Source organism: Brachyhypopomus gauderio, chromosome 15 (genome assembly GCF_052324685.1).
Source record: "Brachyhypopomus gauderio isolate BG-103 chromosome 15, BGAUD_0.2, whole genome shotgun sequence".
Taxonomy (NCBI): domain Eukaryota; kingdom Metazoa; phylum Chordata; class Actinopteri; order Gymnotiformes; family Hypopomidae; genus Brachyhypopomus; species Brachyhypopomus gauderio.
Window position 1 is genome coordinate 22699058 of NC_135225.1, and position 19466 is coordinate 22718523.

The 19466-nt window shown below is 41.2% G+C and overlaps 1 protein-coding gene and 1 long non-coding RNA gene across 5 annotated transcripts in view; one reads left to right on the top strand and one right to left on the bottom strand.

Moving 5' to 3' along the window:
• The window catches only part of arid4b (AT-rich interaction domain 4B), an 88971-nt gene extending 83177 nt beyond the window's left edge, over window positions 1–5794 (top strand). For 3 of the 4 annotated variants that reach the window (XM_076973789.1, XM_076973792.1, XM_076973790.1), the window contains 4 exons: window positions 77–190; window positions 648–875; window positions 977–1123; window positions 3173–5794. In XM_076973789.1, coding sequence (XP_076829904.1) covers window positions 77–190; window positions 648–875; window positions 977–1123; window positions 3173–3312 — 629 coding nt within the window. In that variant the 3' untranslated portion in view covers window positions 3313–5794. The remainder of the gene's footprint in view (window positions 1–76; window positions 191–647; window positions 876–976; window positions 1124–3172) is intronic. The other variant, XM_076973791.1, reaches the window with a different exon arrangement.
• The window catches only part of LOC143476077 (uncharacterized), a 228238-nt gene that overhangs the window by 178974 nt on the left and 29798 nt on the right, over window positions 1–19466 (bottom strand). The gene's annotated exons all lie outside the window — the stretch shown is intronic.

The following is a 19466-nucleotide window of genomic DNA, read 5'->3' on the forward strand; positions in this document are numbered from 1 at the left end:
TACTTAAAACCTAATGGAAATTTAGTTAATCACTAATGTATTTCCCCTGGCTTTTTTACTATTTGCTTGTCCACAGCTTCATCATCTACTCAAAAGCGACTAAAAGAGTCTCAAGGAGGGGGAGCATCAAAAAAACACAAGCGAAGCCACAAGACCCTGAGCTTGCATCCCAAAAAAAACCATAAATCAGGTGGTTATACACTATTACTCAGTTTTATCCATTGTATCCAAAGGTGACCTTCACCTAAGAGAATTTTGTAAACAATTTGTGTTATAAGTAAATGTGTTTTTGGCATAAAGTTGGATTATTTTCTCCCCTTTTGTTGTTTCAGTAGACTCTGGTTACCAATATAATGGTCATAAGAGTATTTTATAAAATTGGAGAATAGTAAAAAATTATTCTTTTCAAGAGCAATTTAGAAGCCAAAGTTAATTTAGTACTTTTTACAACATATGTTGACATAAAGCAGCTTTATAAACACATGGGTCCAGATCTCTAATGAGCAAGCTAGGGGCAACAGTGTCAAGGAAAAACTCCCTAGGTGGGAATTGGGAGGACCAACAAGTTTCAGTCACATGATAGCTAAATTTCTATCAGGCCAAAATCAGGTATAGAACTGAAATTTGCATTTTCTCTCTATCTGTAGCCAACAGCAGTGACAGTGAGGACCAGTCTATTAGTGAGAGCGCTGTTAAATCGCCAACCTCAAAGAGCAGCACAGCTGACATGAAGGCCATCATCCTACCCAAGTGTTCGAGCCGGGCACCCCCATCCCAGAAGTATCACAAACATGGGGACTTGGAGCACTCACAGTCTAAAGAGCAGCATGCGAATAGCAGAGGTGCTCGCATCTACAAATGGAGTTTTCAAATGTGTAAGTGTCCTGTAGTACACTGCTGTCTGCTTGATTTATTTATTTTTAATTATAGTGCTACAAATATCTGGAATTTGTTTATTTTATTCCAATTTTTGCAGCGGATTTGGAAAAGATGAGTAGTCTGGAGAGGATAGCATTCCTTCAGGAGAAACTGCAGGACATCAGGAATCACTATCTCTCCCTCAAATCTGAAGTGGCTTCAATTGACAGAAGACGAAAACGTATGAAAAAAAAGGAACGAGAAAGTAAGTTATCTTTCTTGTAATAATGTAAGATATTAGGACAGCCATAAATAAGCTGTGATCATTTTTTTTTTCCTGTACACCAGCAAATTGAATTTTAAATTGGACAATTTATTTGAGGATAAAATGCAGAATGTTAGTCAGAATTTAATGGTATTGACATTCAAATACATTCAAGTCTTTTTACACACTTCTGAATTTAGGGAACAAAAATTATTTGGACAACTCAACATAATCTTAAATGAAATTGAGTATGACTGCAGTATTGAGTAAGACTGCAGAATTTCTTCAGCCTGGAAATCACAATAGACAGTGCTCTCTAATTCTACTGTCTATAATACAGCCATTTCAGATTCTGCTCATTTGCTTTATGCACTGAAATGTATGAAAAACACATAGGGTTGAGGTCAGGTGATTAATTTAGCTATTTTGTCAGTTATTGTACACTCTGGCCCTAGAAAGTCCATCATTAGCTAGTTAATTAGTTAGTAATTGTTGCAGGTAATTTTCTGCTGCAAGATAAAGCACCACCCATGTTGAGGCACTGCGTAATCAGTGAAGACAGGCAAACTATTATCTCTGGCAGATATACATGCCCAAGCATCCATGTTTCAGAGATGAGATAGTATGGTTTGGATGACAACAGGTATATTCCTTGTGTGCTACAGCAGTATAGAAGGTTTATAATGCTTTTTTCTCCAAACTTCAATCTGGCAACTGTACATACAAGTTGTATGTACAGAAAAAAATCTAAGAAAAACTTAGAATAGATAGAAATGTGCACACTAGAGGTCTGCACTCCCGCGGTAATCCCGCGGGACCCATCAGAATATCTTGCGGCGTGGGACAGAATTTTATTGTTATTGGCGGGAGCGGGAGTTTAATTAGTGCAGGCGATGCGGGAGCAGGACCGCATATACATGTAGAAAAATCCCGCAAATTAATAAATAGTCTGGAAAATTATAATAACAACGCAATGATTTCCATGCATAAGGAACAGGAGGAAAACAACTAATCAGTAAGTAAGCAGTAAACTAATTCAAAATATTGGCTAAGCAACTGATCACGTGAACATGAAGTGTGCGTCATTTTGTCATTTTGATACCGAAATGGCAGACTGTAGACCAGGGGTCAGGGGGTGGTGAGTGTAAATTGTTAGCGGAGGGGAGGTGTAAATGGTCACAAATTAAATATTATATCGCAATCGATCGCCAAGTATAAACGCCTCCGACGCTCGCGCAGGTATTTTGGACATGCTGGTCCAGCGTGTCGCATGCCATAGGTTGCCGACCCCTGGTGTAGACGGTCAACCAGTTTCAGCTGTAGAAAATTCAATTAAAACAGGCGAATACACCACAATTAAGCCAACTACAGGAAAGTCTGATGTATGGAAGCCATATTCCATTGTAATTAATGGATATGGAAATCGTCTACCATTTGTTTGTTGTGATGGATGTCAGAAAGTGTTGGTGTACGTCACCTGACGGCATGTGTTTGGACTGTGGTAAGAAATGGGACGATCCATCGCTATATTGCTGTTTTAATAAATACATGAGAAAATTTCAAGTACTAAATTTAATTAATTCAATTCATATTAGGATTGCAGGCGGGGGCGACAGAAATGTGTATGTGGCGGGTGGGTGCGGGATTAAAACAAGCGATTTTCTGGCCGGTGCGGGCAGGAGCGGGACTAAAACAAACGATTTTTTGGCGGGAGCGCGACTTAAACAAGCGGGAGCAGGCGGAAGCGGGATTAAAAAAGCAGTCCCGCACAGACCTCTAGTGCACACTCAATTAAAACACAAGTTGAGGTTGATGCATCATTAAAGTCTATTGTATGTGTTGCTGTTATTACATTACAAAGATTATAGAATACAAGGAGTAGTCTATTGTCTATCAGACCAGTCACTTTCACTTTCTACTACCTCACAATTCAAGAACTTTGTCGAATATAAGATTTCACATGATGTAAAGCAACACAAGATATTTTCAGATGCACTTTTAAATAAGTTTTGCAAGTGCAACAGTTCTGTAATTCAAATTTTACGTTAGCAGGTGCTGCGTTGGCTTCGTCGTCGTCCTCATCCTCACCATCGTCGAGCTCACTAACAGCAGCAGTCATGCTTACACTTGCTGACCCAACGGTCTCTGGCTCATCACAGAACTCTGGAGTCTCGGTGGAGTGTAGGTGACGAGAAGAGACAGGTCCCTCCTGCAGCACAGAGCACTTAACCAGCACCCAGCCAAGCCTGTCCTACACCTCATATTGTAGGATCCAAACTCTGATGGACAGAGTCACCTGACACAAAGAACCGGGGCACAAAAATAAACATAATTTTTTTTTTTTATGCAAGAAAAAAAAAGAAAAAACACAATACAAAACAGAGCCAGACAACAAGAAGCACTATTTTCTATTGACAACTGTTTCCTCTGCAAGCTAATTGCACTCAAGTGTACTTTTTTCTGAAAAGATATAAGGTGTGGAAGAATGCATAAAACAATCTTTTTACATAATACCCTTTTTTAAGTTTGAGCAATAATTATGAAAATGTAGGTATAGATTATATCCTTTCTGTGAAGTGGAAAGTATGCTATACTGCAGTGATTGATTGGAGTAACTGGTTCAGTTCCACTCTGTTATTCTTGGTGTGTGTCTGTGTCCTAACAAGGAATGAAGTGTCCCTCAGCCCCCAGAAATCAGTTTAGTTCAGTGGCCATAGTCTATGTCTAAATGTGTGAACAACCGGTTCTCATCGATATTTTATGCTGTGCTTTTTAGGAGTGATAACGGTTTTAAACAGAAAATTCACTGATGGCCATTTTGTGGAATGATATTCATGTGGTGGGGCCATGGAGGTTCCTGTTTGGCACTTGGTGGGAATGATGGAAAGAGAAAGAGTCAAGCTGAAAGTTACCTAAAACCTACAACTGGAGAGGTGTGTGCATGTATGTTTCATAATGTGTGCATAAGTGTTAATAATAACACATCAAAGATTACAGCAGTTGAAATAGTTTTTGCAGTACGACAGGTCCGTTTATGAAGCATGGGTCTGCAGTAATAATGTTGTTTGAATGTTAATCAATGACATTATTTAAAGCTTTCAAAGAAAAACCTTATGAAATATATATTTATAAATATATATTTATTGGCGGTTCACCTTAAGCATTACCCACTTGAGTCTGTACTCCTGCAAAACTCTCTGAGATGTACTTGTCTTAAAGACAGAGGAGCAGTGCAAGAATGAGTCATTATGCCAAGGACTGTTTACTACTAATGATGTTTATATGAAAAATATAAATGGAGAGGTAGAATTCAGTATTTCTGAAGTGAATCTTCTATTATGATTGTAGGTGGGTACATATAGAGAATTAATAACTTTTTCTGGCAGCCAGGACTCTAAATGTATTTTACTACTGAAATATATATAAGACAAAAAACCCTGGTAAGTGGGGTTTCAAAAGTTAATATGGCAGTATTCGGCAGTGCAATGACAAAATGGTAGATTTGTTGGAAGTCACCTACAGTGACAAAAATCTGCTTTAGTCCATATGTAGCGTGCTGTATACTGATGTCTTCCCTTTTCTTTTACCACACCTGTTTTTCACCATTAATTTAAAGAAGCTATTTTCTCATTTCTTGAGGAAAAATGTCACTCAAATGGTGTGACCAGTGGCTTACATTTTCAGTCATATTCAGTTTTTATACTGAAAAAATAAGGACATTTGCCATTGATTGTTAAGACTTATGAAAGTAAATTATCTTCTAGGTTATGCTAGTATCACCGTAAATTATTTTTTGCTGGCTGCAATATTGTCAACACTCAAATGTACTAAAAATAGACAGGGAGTTGTTTCTACTCTGTAGGAAAGCTGTCATATGATCCAGTCCCAGCTCTTCACAGATCAAATCAATTGTGGTGCTTTGTAAAATGTTTCATTCTTTTCATGGAACACACTGTACCTTATAATGTTTTCCTTGAAAATATTTTCACCTCCAAAAATCATTGGTTAGGTTTGGCATTCCCTGACTAAGAAAGGGTTTACAATTACTTAAATGTGTGTTTATAATGATAATAATAAAAAAAAAAACGTGTACAATACTGACAACACCTCCAGTGTTTTCTTTGTACAGTTTCCCAATTGTACTTTAACCTGAAGGTCTGTACCGGTTGGCACTTGTATGTATCTGTTTGCCTTTGTTATACATTTGTATATTAAGAGGTGTGTTTTGAGTCAAGCTATTTAATATCTTGCACTGTTAATATGTACTTTTCTGTACAGACAGTTTAGACTGTTTTAACTGTAGTGTCTGTACATTTTTGAAGGTAAAAGCATGTCCTTTTCCCCTTTTTGTTTTGCTTTTATGTAGCACACTTACGTTTTCATACATGCTCTTTCATTCCTGTTTCCTGTTCTTTATTTCTTTTTGTTTAAATTGTGCTTGTAATAGTGTTTTTTATGTGATTTCAAAGTATTTTCCAATCTGTACATGGACTGTAAAGTTTTATGGATCCTTACAGAAATGTTCTGAGACCATGTTTGAGAGTGAGAATGTGGCAAAGCTCTTATCGTATTTATTAGGTTCACCAGAGGATGGAGATTGTGTAATTTATTGTACAAATGTAAGCAGAAAATCCTCCATTTCAAATAAATGCCATAGTTTGTGAGTTCTAATCTTGACTTGGTACATAATTAACTGTTAAATTAATACGTTACCACAAATACAAAAAGTATAATGCCTACTGTAGCTAAAAACCAAATTAATTCACTGAAGGAATTTATACATGGAAAAAAGATTCTGTATGTCACGTTGTGGGGGGGCCCCCTACCGGTCGCCCCCGGTTACAGCGGCAGCGGTCCTGTTTTTGGTCACGTGATGTTCGTTCCTCAGGTGGGCGGGACCCGTGATCCGTCTCACCTGAGGGTCGTTTGTTCGTCTATATATGTCTTGTCTTTGTACCAGTTGACTGCTGGTTATTATTTCCTTAATCTGGAACCATGCACGGGTTTTTGGTTTGCACACTTTCTATTAAACCATCCTATTTCCCTGAGACTTGGCGTGATCGCTTCCTTTTTAGTTGCTCACACCTGCCCGTCACAGAATAACCAGCCACCTTCGGAAGCCGCCAGTCTCCTTTGCTTTCTCCTTCGTTCGTGGTCATGTATCGTGGTAAGTGTTTGTCTACGTGCTGTGTGTTTGTCGTGTATTGTCTGAGAGAGCGTTGAGTCTGTCCCCACTCGTCCCGCCGTGTTTAAATGTTGTTTGTGTTTAAACCCGTAAATCACACGGCGGTGACTAGAGCTGGGGACCGGTAGACTCCGCTCTCGCCCAGCGAAACTACCGGTGCCTCACATTGCGCACGTCCGTTGTCCGTTATCGTCTGTGTGTGTGTGTGTATGTACGTTGTAGTGTTTTGTTTTAATAACGACGCGGACGTGAGCGAGTGTGTGAGTGTGCCGTGGTGTGTGTTTCGCTGGTGGTGTTCGTGTGTGTATGTAGTCGGGTCCACCGGTGCGTGCCGCACACTAGACCGCTTTAGACGCGAGGGTCTCTCGGTGCCTTTTGCCTCGCTCACCCGATATCCCGTGGTGACGGGGGTGAGCGACTGCGAGCCTGAGAGACGCGTCGCTGTGGGCGTGACGCGCAAGCCGCTCGCGTATAGCTCTCTCTCTCTAAAGATCTGCGGATCCCGTGGGGAGAACGGTGAGAGAGAGAGAGCTGGAGTAGGCGCGTCACGCTCCGCAGAGCGCGCGCATCGGTGGGTCCTGTCCGTTTGTTTGTGTTCTGTCTTTGCGTGTTCGTTTTGTCCTAGAGTGTAGCGTGCTTTGTTTTATGTAATTCCTCTCTTGCACCCCTCTTCACTGTGTGTGGGGAGGGGCCCATTTGAGGTCCCGTGCCACGGAGGGCATCTTAGGTGCGTGTGTGTTATATGTTGTATCTGTGTTTTTTGTTTTGTTATTCCCCAGAGGGGCCCCCCCTAAATATGTTTTTGGGGGGGAGTTATGGGGTTCCTGAGCCACGACATGTGGCTCAGAAGGCACTGCTCCATCAGGAGACCTGACCGGTTGGGAGGGACCCCTGAGCAAAGAGGAGCCCCTGTACCCCTTTGTAGGCGGAGGAAGCCTGGGGTGTAAGGACAGGGTGTCTCCTCATGCCAAGAAGGGGTCCCTTCCCCCCTGTGTAAAAGGGGGGTCAGTGGTCGGAGCAGTGCGCGTTTTGTGTTATGTGTTGTCTGTGTGCGTGTGTGTGTGATGTGTTGCAGGTCGCTCCTGGTGGTGGACTGCGGTACTCCCGGACCTAGTGGGGTCTCCAGGAGGAGACCCTCTCCTTCGAGCTCGGGGTGACCAGCGTGTCCCTGTTGCGGATTGCCAGGGCCCTGGTCTCTGGCGCTCCTGGGTTGGGTGGAGGAGTCCACCTTGAGATGAGGGGCCCCGGGGAGGGGTTCACTCCCCAGGAGTCTGGGGTGACCCCTAGCGAAAGGGCAGGGGTCAGCTCCGAGCGAGGAGGTAGGTTCGGGAGGTGGTTGGTGAAAGCCGTGGCCGCACCCCAGTGTGGCGGCCTGCACACATCCACACCTGTGACGTGTGTTGGGCCATGTGCTCCCGGTCCGCACTCAGCAGTGGGGCTTAAGCGGCCTAAGGCCGGTTAGGGCGCGAGGGCCCTGTGACCGACCGGGGCGTGGTTATCGTCTTGTTGACGGCCCAGTCGGTCCAGGGTCCCGCCCAGGAGGCGAGCTAACCTATGTGTTTTATGTTTTCAGCTCCAGGACTGCAGGGAACGGGTTCCTGCCTTGTCTGCGTCCTGTGACGAGGAGCTTATATGTGTGTTTTGTGTTTCAGCTCAGGACGGCAGGGAACGGGTCCCTGTCTTGTCCCCGCCCTCCCGCCCCTTTGTTGTGTTTTGTGTGCTGCCGCTGTAAGCCGCACATCCGGAGGGGAGTGCGGCTTTGGTGGGGGGGTCTGTCACGTTGTGGGGGGGCCCCCTACCGGTCGCCCCCGGTTACAGCGGCAGCGGTCCTGTTTTTGGTCACGTGATGTTCGTTCCTCAGGTGGGCGGGACCCGTGATCCGTCTCACCTGAGGGTCGTTTGTTCGTCTATATATGTCTTGTCTTTGTACCAGTTGACTGCTGGTTATTATTTCCTTAATCTGGAACCATGCACGGGTTTTTGGTTTGCACACTTTCTATTAAACCATCCTATTTCCCTGAGACTTGGCGTGATCGCTTCCTTTTTAGTTGCTCACACCTGCCCGTCACACTGTACTGTTAATTTTTCATGACAATGGAGAATAATTCAGTTGGCTTCATTACTTGGGCCTTGTCATCCATTCTTGCATTAACTAAAATTTGTTAATTAATTTACATATAAATTTGAGTTACATATCTATTTTTTTCTAAAAAAAAAAAAAAGAATCCTTTGCATCCCTAATGTAGTGCACTGTTTTGACTTTTCATGGGACCATGGACAATAATTAAGTTGACATTATTTATTGTGTATTATTACAAAAACTGATAATTTTCTATACTGTTCACCTCCTTCAGTTTCATGACCACATTGATCATGACCGCTCACATTGCTTATGCTTCTTAAAAATACAGTTCATTCGCATTATTCTGTTTAAATTTCTATGAATTTTAATGAAGCCATAATATTCTAGAAATCCACTTTTTTCCCTACTGTCACTACCTCAGGCATCTAAAAGATATGTGTTTTCTACTAGCAAACGTATTGGGCAAATTCTAAGCGTATAGTACAGAACTAGATTTCATACTGATAACAAATATTTCATTCAATAATTATACAATATAAACTTAATTTCACAGGTCCTTCAAATGTATACCTTCAAATACTACATTCCATTTTGCATACCAAATCTTAGGTCATTGATTTTACCTTGAGTTTTCATCATTGAGAGAGAATAAGTAATAGTAATATTGAAGGACACAGAAATCATTGAACATAGATCAATCAAGACACACCATAGCAATGCGTTCCAAGGGATTTTAGTAGCAAACCTAGAAGGAAAAGTCAACGTTGGCCTGCCTAGCTTAATGTCTGAACTGGGTGTACCCTACAGGTAAGAGCAGGGAGAGCTCATTAGTCATGGTGCCAAGCCTACTAATCAGAGGGTTGTTGGTTCAAAACCAACCATTGCAAAGTTACCACTATTGGTCAAACTGTACTTGGTCAGAATTGGTCTCAAATGTCCCTACTCTCAAAAAGCCCACTCTATCAACAACATTCCCATCTAAAATCTTGGATTTCTCAGTGAGACATTTAAAATGTGGTAACTTCTCAGTGACAAATACATATGTCTAGTATCTGTTTTTTCAATTGTTTTTGAAAACAGAAAGAGCTTCTATCAATTTTTTCCATATACTATCTACTGACTACATGAATTTATCTTGCTTTATGCTGTTTACTTTTATCTTACTTTTCACAAATGTATCTTGGTAATTTGCTGCTCCTGTTTCACCTTCCACCAAATTAAATTATTTTCATAACATTAAGAAATGGATGTCAAAGTGTATAACTCACCTTACAGCAATCTCCCAAGCTACGTGCTTTGTCTTGTTTCTACCATTTGCTGTAAGCTTCCTTTCTATACTGATGGCTCACAAATGTATCACCCGACCTGCTCCTCTCTCATCTTCCACTCTAATACATTGTTTATAAGGCATTAAGCACTGAATGGCAACAGATTTTCACAAAATGTTGATGGGGTCTATGGCTGCTTTTGCCAAGCAAGTGATTTTTGTTGTGATATAGTTGGTATTACATCAACTCCTACATTTAATATTGCATATTGCATATGTTACCTTCTGGTTCTGCCTTTGTGAGCTAGGCTGTAATAATTTAACTTAATGCCGGAGTTGCTGCCACACTCCAGAAATGTTTATAATCTCATCTGTCCTGTAAATGTCCTTATACAGAACTAATTTTCCCTGTTTTATTTTCTCCACATGGCTGCCCACCTACTCGAGGAACAATGAGATGAGGAGAGACAAGCGATCCATCCTGGGCCGGCCACCTCCTGCCTAACCGGATATGCCTACACCAAGATGGACAATGTCCCTTGGATCTTTTCCCTTTCCTTTTCTTTTTTCTTTCTGTCTAAATTGTTGTTGTTGTCATGGTGTCATGGCGTCAGCCAGAGGTAGGGTTGCCACCTGTCCCGGTTTTCCCGGGACTGTCCCGGTTTTCACGTCGCTGTCCAGGTTTCCCGGTTTGTCCCGATATTCCTTCTTTTTAATATTTGGTCCCGGCAAAAAAAAAATTAATTTAATGTCCCAGTTTTCACTAGGTTAGTTCAAATGACTATTTAGACTGTTTCTGCACACTTTAAATCCGTCTTTTTTCTCGCTGTGTCCATTTTACACCCTCCCCCGTCAACAATTTACGTTCGCGTATGACAGTGTGTCCTTGTTTTTTGTCAGACCCCCCCCCCCCCCCCCCCCCGAGTCTTAGTTCCTCTCAAGATTTCTTCCTCATGCTCTTAGGGAGTTTTTTAAATTTATAATTAATTCAGAATTTTACGGGGTGCCAATGCCGTGTAGCAGTACGGTCACATAGGAGAACTGGGTATCATAATAAAACATTTATTGATCTGGAAAGAACTTTTTCTGGTTGTACCACTAAATTATAAACAAACACCAGTTCGTGTCTTTACAGTAGTACAGATTAATCTTCCTGAATACCTTATGCCTGCACAAACATTCCCCACTAACAGGTTATTCTGGGCAATTTTAGGTTACGTATGACAATGGCAATTGTATTGTGGACTAAATCTGGCCTAGCTGTAGCTGCCAAATTTAACTTTGTCATGGCATTTGAACTCATGGCGTTTTCCTGCTCCGGAATTCATACAAAGTCCTAATCATCATTGCACAGCAGTATGTGGGCCAAATAAAAGTAGTAACTGTGATCCAGAAGTGGACCATCACTCGTATGCTATCTGGGTTGCATCATTCAAATCAAAACTAAAGACAACTTGAAAAAAAAGACAATGCTTTCTCTTCCACATGCTAATCTAATAACTCCCCAAAGCCCTCTCTGTAGTCATGTCAAGTCAGGGCCTTACTCAGATTTCTTAAACGATTTCACCGATTTTGCAGCAAATTTAGCAGTATGTAGTGACAAAATAATAATGGTAGGAGACTTTAACATACATTTTGATAATGCAGAGGATCCACTGACAAGGGCTTTTACTTCTATATTGAACTCTGTCGGCATTATACAAAACATAGTAGGACCTACACATTATTGAAATCATACCCTAGATGTAGATAATATAAATATACTTCCGCAAACCGTAGCAATCTCTGATCACTATTTAGTCCAATTCGATCTTCACCTTAACATAAATACCCGCTCGTCTCCTCGGCAGTGTATAAAGCACTCGATAAATTCATCAACAGCAACACAGTTTATTGAAATCCTCCCTGATTTAACTGCTTTAGCTCATTTGCCATCCGATCCAGGAGAGTTAGATAGTCTAACCGACTGCTTAGAGAATACCTGCAGATCAGCACTAGATATAGTAGCTCCACTCAAATGTAAAAAGGCTAGATCCAAAAAGCTCGCCCCGTGGTACACTGACCAAACTAGAAACTTAAAACAAATAGCACGTAAATTAGAGCGGAAATGGCGATCCACTAAGTTGGAAGTATTCTACTGTGCCTGGAAGGATAGCATTATTGAGTACAAACGGGCTCTCACTAAAGCACGCTCAGCATACTTAGCCTCACTGATAGAGAAAAATAAAAACAATCCTAGATTTCTTTTTAATACTATTTCTAAACTTACAAAAAATCAAGCAGGCGCAGAACCTCAGATTCCAGTAAACCTCACTAGTAATGTATTTATAGATTTCTTTGATAATAAAATTGAGAATATTAGACAAAATATAAAACCTTTTATTAGCAATAAAACTGGTATGTCATCTGGTTTGGTTGATATTGATTTAAATTACATTACCGGGAGAAAAACTTGATGCTTTTCATCCACTCCCACAATCAGAATTAGAGAAAATAATTTCTTCCTTAAATTGTAGGCTACTACCTGCACACTAGACTCAGTTCCCTCAAAGTTATTAAAAGAGGTATTACCAGCTGTAACTGAACCTCTTCTAACTATAGTTAACTCATCCATTACAATAGGTCACATGCCCAAATCATGTAAATTAGCAGTTATTAAACCTCTGATCAAGAAACCAAATCTTGATCCGACTGTCCTATCTAATTATAGACCCATTTCGAACACATCATTTATATCTAAGATCATAGAAAAAGCTGTTGCCCATTAATTATGCCTATATCTGCATAGGAATCACATATTTGAAAAGTTCCAATCTGGCTTTAGGCCCCATCACAGTACTGAAACAGCATTAGTCAAAGTAACAAATGATCTCCTCCTTGCTTCAGATCAAGGCTATGTATCACTGTTAGTGCTTCTTGATCTTAGTGCAGCTTTTGACACAATTGATCATAGGATCTTGCTAAAGTGGTTAGAATGCTGTGTTGGAGTCTCAGGCACAGCCCTTTCATGGTTTTATTCTTACTTGACAAATCGCCATCAGTTTGTAGAGCTCAATAATATTCCATCCAAACGTACAATAGTTAAATATGGGGTCCCGCAAGGCTCCATCTTAGGACCACTATTATTTACATTATATATGCTACCATTGGGCACAGTTATAAACAAACATGGTGTCAATTTTCACTGCTATGCAGATGACACTCAACTTTACATATCAGCCAAACCTGATGACAAACTCAGTTTAGGAAAAATTGAGGCCTGTGTAAGAGATTAAATGCTGGATGTCTCTAAACTTCCTCCAACTAAACGAGGACAAAACAGATGTTCTCCTTGTGGGCCCTAAGGCCGCAAGACAAAAAATTCCAGATCTAATGCTTAACACTAGAAGCGCCACGCCTCATTTACATACTTATACCTAGAAGCGCGGAGGGCCGGTCATCTGACCGCTTTCACCACCTCCTACTAGCGCCGTGTTGTTTTCATCTACTTAAAGCGCGCTTCGGGCGGTCAAAAGACCGCTGAGTCTTTACACAGGGGAGCTGGTACTGACACATAATTAACGCTAGATGGCATTTTGCACAAAAGGAAGAATGAGCTGCCCAAACAAAATATTCGTAATGGTGACATTTGCACGTAACATCAATATGTTAACAAATTAATGTGACTGAACCATTTAGAATCAGTGCCTTGTGACCTTGTTCTCAGTAGCTTCCCCATTGCCAGTTTTGTTTAGTTTAATATTGCATTTCCTGGTTTGTGCGAAAACGTAAATGCAAAATATAGTTTCAGTTTTGTTTCTTGGTTAGTGTAATAGTTTGCTTATTTGTCTGTGTGTTATTCTGTTGGCATATATGTCACTAGATTATCATGTTCGTTCGCCACACCACTAACCCACTGGCCCGCACCCCCCACTGTGAAGCGTTCACGTCTTTTGTCTTGCTAATGCAACAGACTGCGCTGCAGCCTTCCACCCCCACATCCACAGAAAGCTTGTTCGATACTCAGAGTAGCAAAGTGAAGCCCGTAGACCGAGCTAAAGCAAGTTTGTTTGTATACTCAATGTTACGCCATTTCAAGTTTTAATGTCTAAAAGTTGTGTATGTTAGTGAATTATAGGCTATGGTGAACATAACAAATCTACAAATAAATGTCTATAATGTTTTGTGTTAGACAAAGAACAAAAAGCATAAATAGGCAAAATAATTACAAAAATATAATTATAAAAGGTAGGCTATGTACCTTTGCGTAACAAAACGCAAAATTATTAAAATGATACGGATGGCTTCACGAATATAGTTGCCTCTCTCCTCTCTAATGTTCACTTTTTTATCTCGGCGTATTGTGTTGCCGTTTCAAATGAGGTGTTTGATCGGTGAATAGCCGATGTGTGAGCCCACGTCCTAACGACCGTGTTATCACCGAGTGTTATCACCATTCGGTGATTTACATGTAGCGTATAGCTATTGCATAAGTTTCGTTCCCCACCTCAAATTAAGTTCCATTTATGTAGTGAATTGTTAACTTGAGAATAAACCTCCACCGCTGTGGTTAATGTTCATGCACTGTTTGAACCATATTTATTAATTACAGCCAGGTTTTGGAGGTTGTAGATCACAGCTACAGGCCAACAACGGGTGCATCCCGTCTCTCTTTAGCGTATATTGAATAAGTTTCGTTCACCACCTCAAATTAAGTTCTCTTTGTTTTGATTTGTGTGTCAGCTTCACACAACTCAACATTCAAAACACAGCTTAGGTGCAGTCTTTGCACATTTGCCACAGACCAGTCGCTTACATGTCTGGCAGATGTCATACGTTTTGTTCCCTGAACATCTGCCGACTTGGCATTGTTTTCTTTTTGAGGGCGGGCAAGGAGCTTCAGGTAAAATTCACTTTTGTGCCACTGCCCTAGCCGGTTTCGCCATTTTCTGCTGTGCACACAGCTCCTTTACCAACTCGAGAATAAACCTTCGTCTGCTCAGGTTAACGTTCATGCACTGTTTGAAAAATATATGTGCATTTATTGCAGCCAGGTTTAGGAGGTTGTAGAACACCGCTACAGGCCAACGACGGGTGCCTCCCTTCACCGAATACAGTCATGCCATTTGATCCATAACATCAACGCCACATTTAGTCGTGTTGTAATATGAAACAGTTTCAGGCAGTTTCTTTGCGCCATTATCAATTGAAACTGTCTGATGCATTGAGCTCAGGATGCATACATTTTTTTTAGGTTTTGCCTGGTAAATTGTTAGAGTTATTTTTCCAGCCGCAACACCTTGGTGGAAAATCTTTCAGACTGTGCCTGTGTACATGGGGGCATCTCACATCTGATTTTATTCATCGTACCAACAATAGTGGTTTTGTTCGCCAAAAGGGTGTTTGCAAGTGCCAATGAAGTGAAGAAATTGTCAGTCGTTACATTTCTTCCTTTACCCGTGAAAGGCTCCATCAAACGCAATACAATATTTTCAGACAACCGTTGACCAGCCGGCCTGCTTTCATCTTTCACTAGATAGGGAATGGCGTTCAACATATATTTTGTTTCAACATCAGCGGCCACCCAGAACTTAATCCCAAATTTATCGGGTTTATTGGCCATGTACTGAGTGAAACGACAGCGAGCTTTAGTTGGGAACAGTTGCTCATCAACAGTTATGTTCTCACCGGGCGTATAAGAAGCAATACTGTTTTTCACAAATTTATCAAATATTTCCGAGATCATAGCAAATTTATCAGATAGCGCATGATATCTCTGAATGTCTGTCTAGACATTGTCTCTTTGAAAATGGGATTTCCTAAGTCAGCAGACCAGTATTCACCAAGTTTCATGCTTTTACCGGCTGTTATACCTCTCAAATAAACGAGACCCACAAATGCTTTCAGTTCGTCAGCTGTTAGTTTGAACTGAGCATTATTTCGTTCAGCCTCTGCCTCTGTGTATTTCAGAATTGCGCCCCACATTTCTGTGTCAATCAAACACAGTAAGCTGGTCAGTGGACTTTTAATTTTGTCCTTGGCATAACACGTAGGCCCTGGGGTTTCTCTCACAATATTGCACTCTTGTGCTCCACCCCGAGGTTTGCCAGCAGTTTGTTCAAACCACACCGTACCGTCTTTGGCCTGAAATGAGTCACCACAACACTCAGTTTCAGAGTCCGATTCTGAATCAGATTCAAGATTCAGATCCATTTCACTTTCGCCCTCTCCATCCGACACCTCACATTGTTCGCCCTCCGATTCCATCTCATCAATATTGCACAGCATGTCCAGCACTTGCTCTGGGGTGTACATGATTCTCTGTGCCATTTTTATAATGCACTATGCAACCTTTCAAACGCCCAAACCGAGGAGTCATGCAAACTGTGTTGCTGTTCGATCACCCAAACCGAGCTTTCAAGCAAACTGTGTTGCTGTTCGATCACCCAAACCGAGCTTTCAAACAAACTGTGTTGCTGTTCGATCACCCAAACCGAGCTTTCAAGCAAACTGTGTTGCTGTTCGATCACCCAAACCGAGCTTTCAAGCAAACTGTGGAGTCACGAGGAGTCATGCAAACTATGTTGCTGTTCAAACGCCAAAACCGAGCTTTCAAGCAAACTGTGTTGCTGTTCGATCGCCCAAACCGAGCTTTCAAGCAAACTGTGTTGCTGTTCAAACGCCCAAACCGAGGAGTCAAGCAAACTGTGTTGCTGTTCAAACGCCCAAACCGAGCTTTCAAGCAAACTGTGTAGCTGTTCGATCGCCCAAGCAGAGTTTTCACTCAAACTGTGTAGCCGCGTCCCGACGAATTTATAGCTCATGTTGCCTCATGAATGCTATTGTGAATAGTGTTCATAACAGCACCGCCCATGCCATCATCTCAGTTTCGCTCGCAAAGGTATGCATTTACATACGTAACTTGCATTCTGCTTAATTCTTTTGTAATGCTAGTGTGTCAAAAGCAGCCATACATAATGTATGTATCTAACAGCTAGCCCTGGCGAAGAGGGATTATACCCGAGAGAGAATTTCTTTGAGATATTGACTTGATAAGTAGGCTAATTACCATTCGCAGAATTCTTGCAAACTACTAAAGCATTTATTAGGCAAAGCAAGACTCTCTCACGGTTTGAAAACCATTGATGTAAACTTATATATAGTATATATTAAATAATATTAATAAATAAAGTATATATTTTAAGACTTTGGAAAGTGAAACACTTTCACTTTCGTTCAACGGATGAATTCCGTTTTGTCTTTACACAATAATCAGTTTGAACTTTGTGAATAATTTAGTTTTGAAAACTATTGATCTTTATTTAGTTATACTAAATATTAAATGACATACGAATCTTTGCGACACCCGCTGGCAGAAAAGAGAATCACAGTCTTGAAGTGTAGGCGACAACGACAATATTACAGAGATACGAGCGAAATCGATTGAAACTAGCATGTGCAGGGTTTCTTTTAACAATGTAAAAATACTAGTTTATTAAAAGGACAATTCTGGGAAAAGTCATGAAAGGAGGTTTCTGAAATTTGATCCAGTGCAAAGATTATTTTTTTTTTTTGTGCTGCTGCGGTCAAGTGACCGGTGCTCGGCGCTTCTAGGTATAAGTAGGTCGACCAGAGGCGGCGCTTCTGCAGAAAAATTGGTGCATGCCTTTGTTAGCTCTAGATTAGACTACTGCAATGCACTACTGTCAGCATGTTCAATTAGGAATCTAAATAAACTTCAAATAGTTCAAAATGCCGCAGCCAGAGTTCTGACCAGAACTAGAAAATTTAAGCATATTAGACCAGTCCTAACAGCCCTGCATTGGCTCCCAGTTAAATTCCGTATTGATTTTAAAATTCTATTATTAACATATAAAGCACTACATGGGCTTGCTCCTGAATACCTCCAGGAACTTATTTCCTACTATGAACCCCCACGTCAACTAAGATCACAGGGTGCTGGTATTTTATTAGTTCCACAAATTAATAAGGTAACAGCAGGGGGAAGAGCCTTTTCTTATAAGGCCCCCCAGCTTTGGAACAACCTCCCAAAATGCGTACGGGACTCTGACACAGTCACAATCTTTAAGTCTAGGTTGAAAACCCACCTATTTGGTTTAGCGTTTGATAATTAACATCCCCCCTTAGATAAAGGTACAGATCCAGGGGTTCATAGACAAAGGGTTTTATGGTAGACTGGGGCGCTGGTGCTGTCGTCCTGTCACTGCTCGTGGTCACTCAAGTTTATTGACAGTGCAGTGGATGGATGCCATTGTCTCAGAATGCCCCCAAGCCTATGTTACCTTCTGGTTCTGCCTTTTTAGCTAAGCTGTAATAGTTTAACTTAATGCCGGAGTTGCTGCCACACTCCAGAAATGTGTTTAATTTCATCTGTCCTGTACATGTCCTCATACAGAGCTAATTTTCCCTGTTTTATTTTTTCCACATGGCTGCCCGCCTGCTCGAGGAAAAATGAGATGAGGAGAGACAAGCGATTCATCCAGTGCCAGCCACCTACTGCCTGACCGGATAGCCTACACCATGATGGACATTATTACATCTTTTCCTCTTCTTTATTTCTTTCTGTTTAAATTGTTGTTGTTGTCATGATGACCGAGCTCGACCGATGTCGGCCAGAGGAGGATGGGTCCCCCCCCTGAGTCTTGGTTCCTCTCAAGGTTTCTTCCTCATGCAAAAAACTAGGGAGTTTTTCCTTGCCACTGTCGCCCTTGGCTTGCTCACTGGGGGCTAGGACTCGGCACTTGTAAAGCTGCTTTGTGACAACAACTGTTGTAAAACGCGCTATATAAATAAAATTTGATTGATTGATATTTTTATACTGTGAGACTGTGTGTGGGGGTATAGATGAATAGGAAAATACCTTTCATGCTTTCTGTTCAGTATGTATGACTTACATATTACAAGTGCTGCAAGTAGGTTTTGTGAGTAAAACATTTATTTATAGATTTCTAGATCAATTTGGTCAGATCTGTTAGGTAGCTTGATAGGTTATGGTTTTATTTTGTGTGTTGTGTGTCCCCTATAGGCAATGTCCTCTTTTGGGGGTGTAATGCTCTCCTTTTATAGGTTATGGACCCATACGATTGTAAAGCTGCTTTGTGACAATATGTGTTGTGAAAAGCGCTATATAAATACATTTGACTTTGACATTATTAAAGTACCCACATACGTTTGAAGCTTGCACATTTTGCAAAACCTAGATTATCAGAACTAGATTATCAGCAGCAGCTGAGATATTGATTCAAACATCTAACACTGTAGGTAAAAAATGAGCAATTCGAATTAAACACTCACTTTATGACTATCACTTCTACGAAGTAGGCCTACTTTACAAGAATCGAACACCCTTATTGGGGCATGTCTGACAAAATACTTATACCTGTCTGTAAAATGGATAAGGAGTTTAGGCTATACTCCTCCTCACACAAGTATGTGAAACCACAAGGGTATGCATGGGATAACGTAAGCTAACGCTAACATTAACTATCTTAGTTGCTAAAAAAACTTGTGAGTGGAACTGAGTGGAGTTTCCATATTCTCCCCGTATCTGCGTGGGTTTCCTCCGGGATCTCCGGTTTCCTCCCACAGTCCAAAGACATGGAGGTTAGGTAAATTGGCCCTCCCTGATTCCCCGACAAAATTCTCCCTGAGTGTGTCTGTGTGTCTTCATGTTCAATAAAAAAGCAGTTGTCTGAATGTGTGTGTGCTTGTGTGCCCAGTGGTGGATGGTGCTCTGCCACTAGGGTCTGTCCTCTCTCCCCTTCCTGCACCCTATTCAGTCCCCCAGGGGGCTGTGGATCCCGGTTGA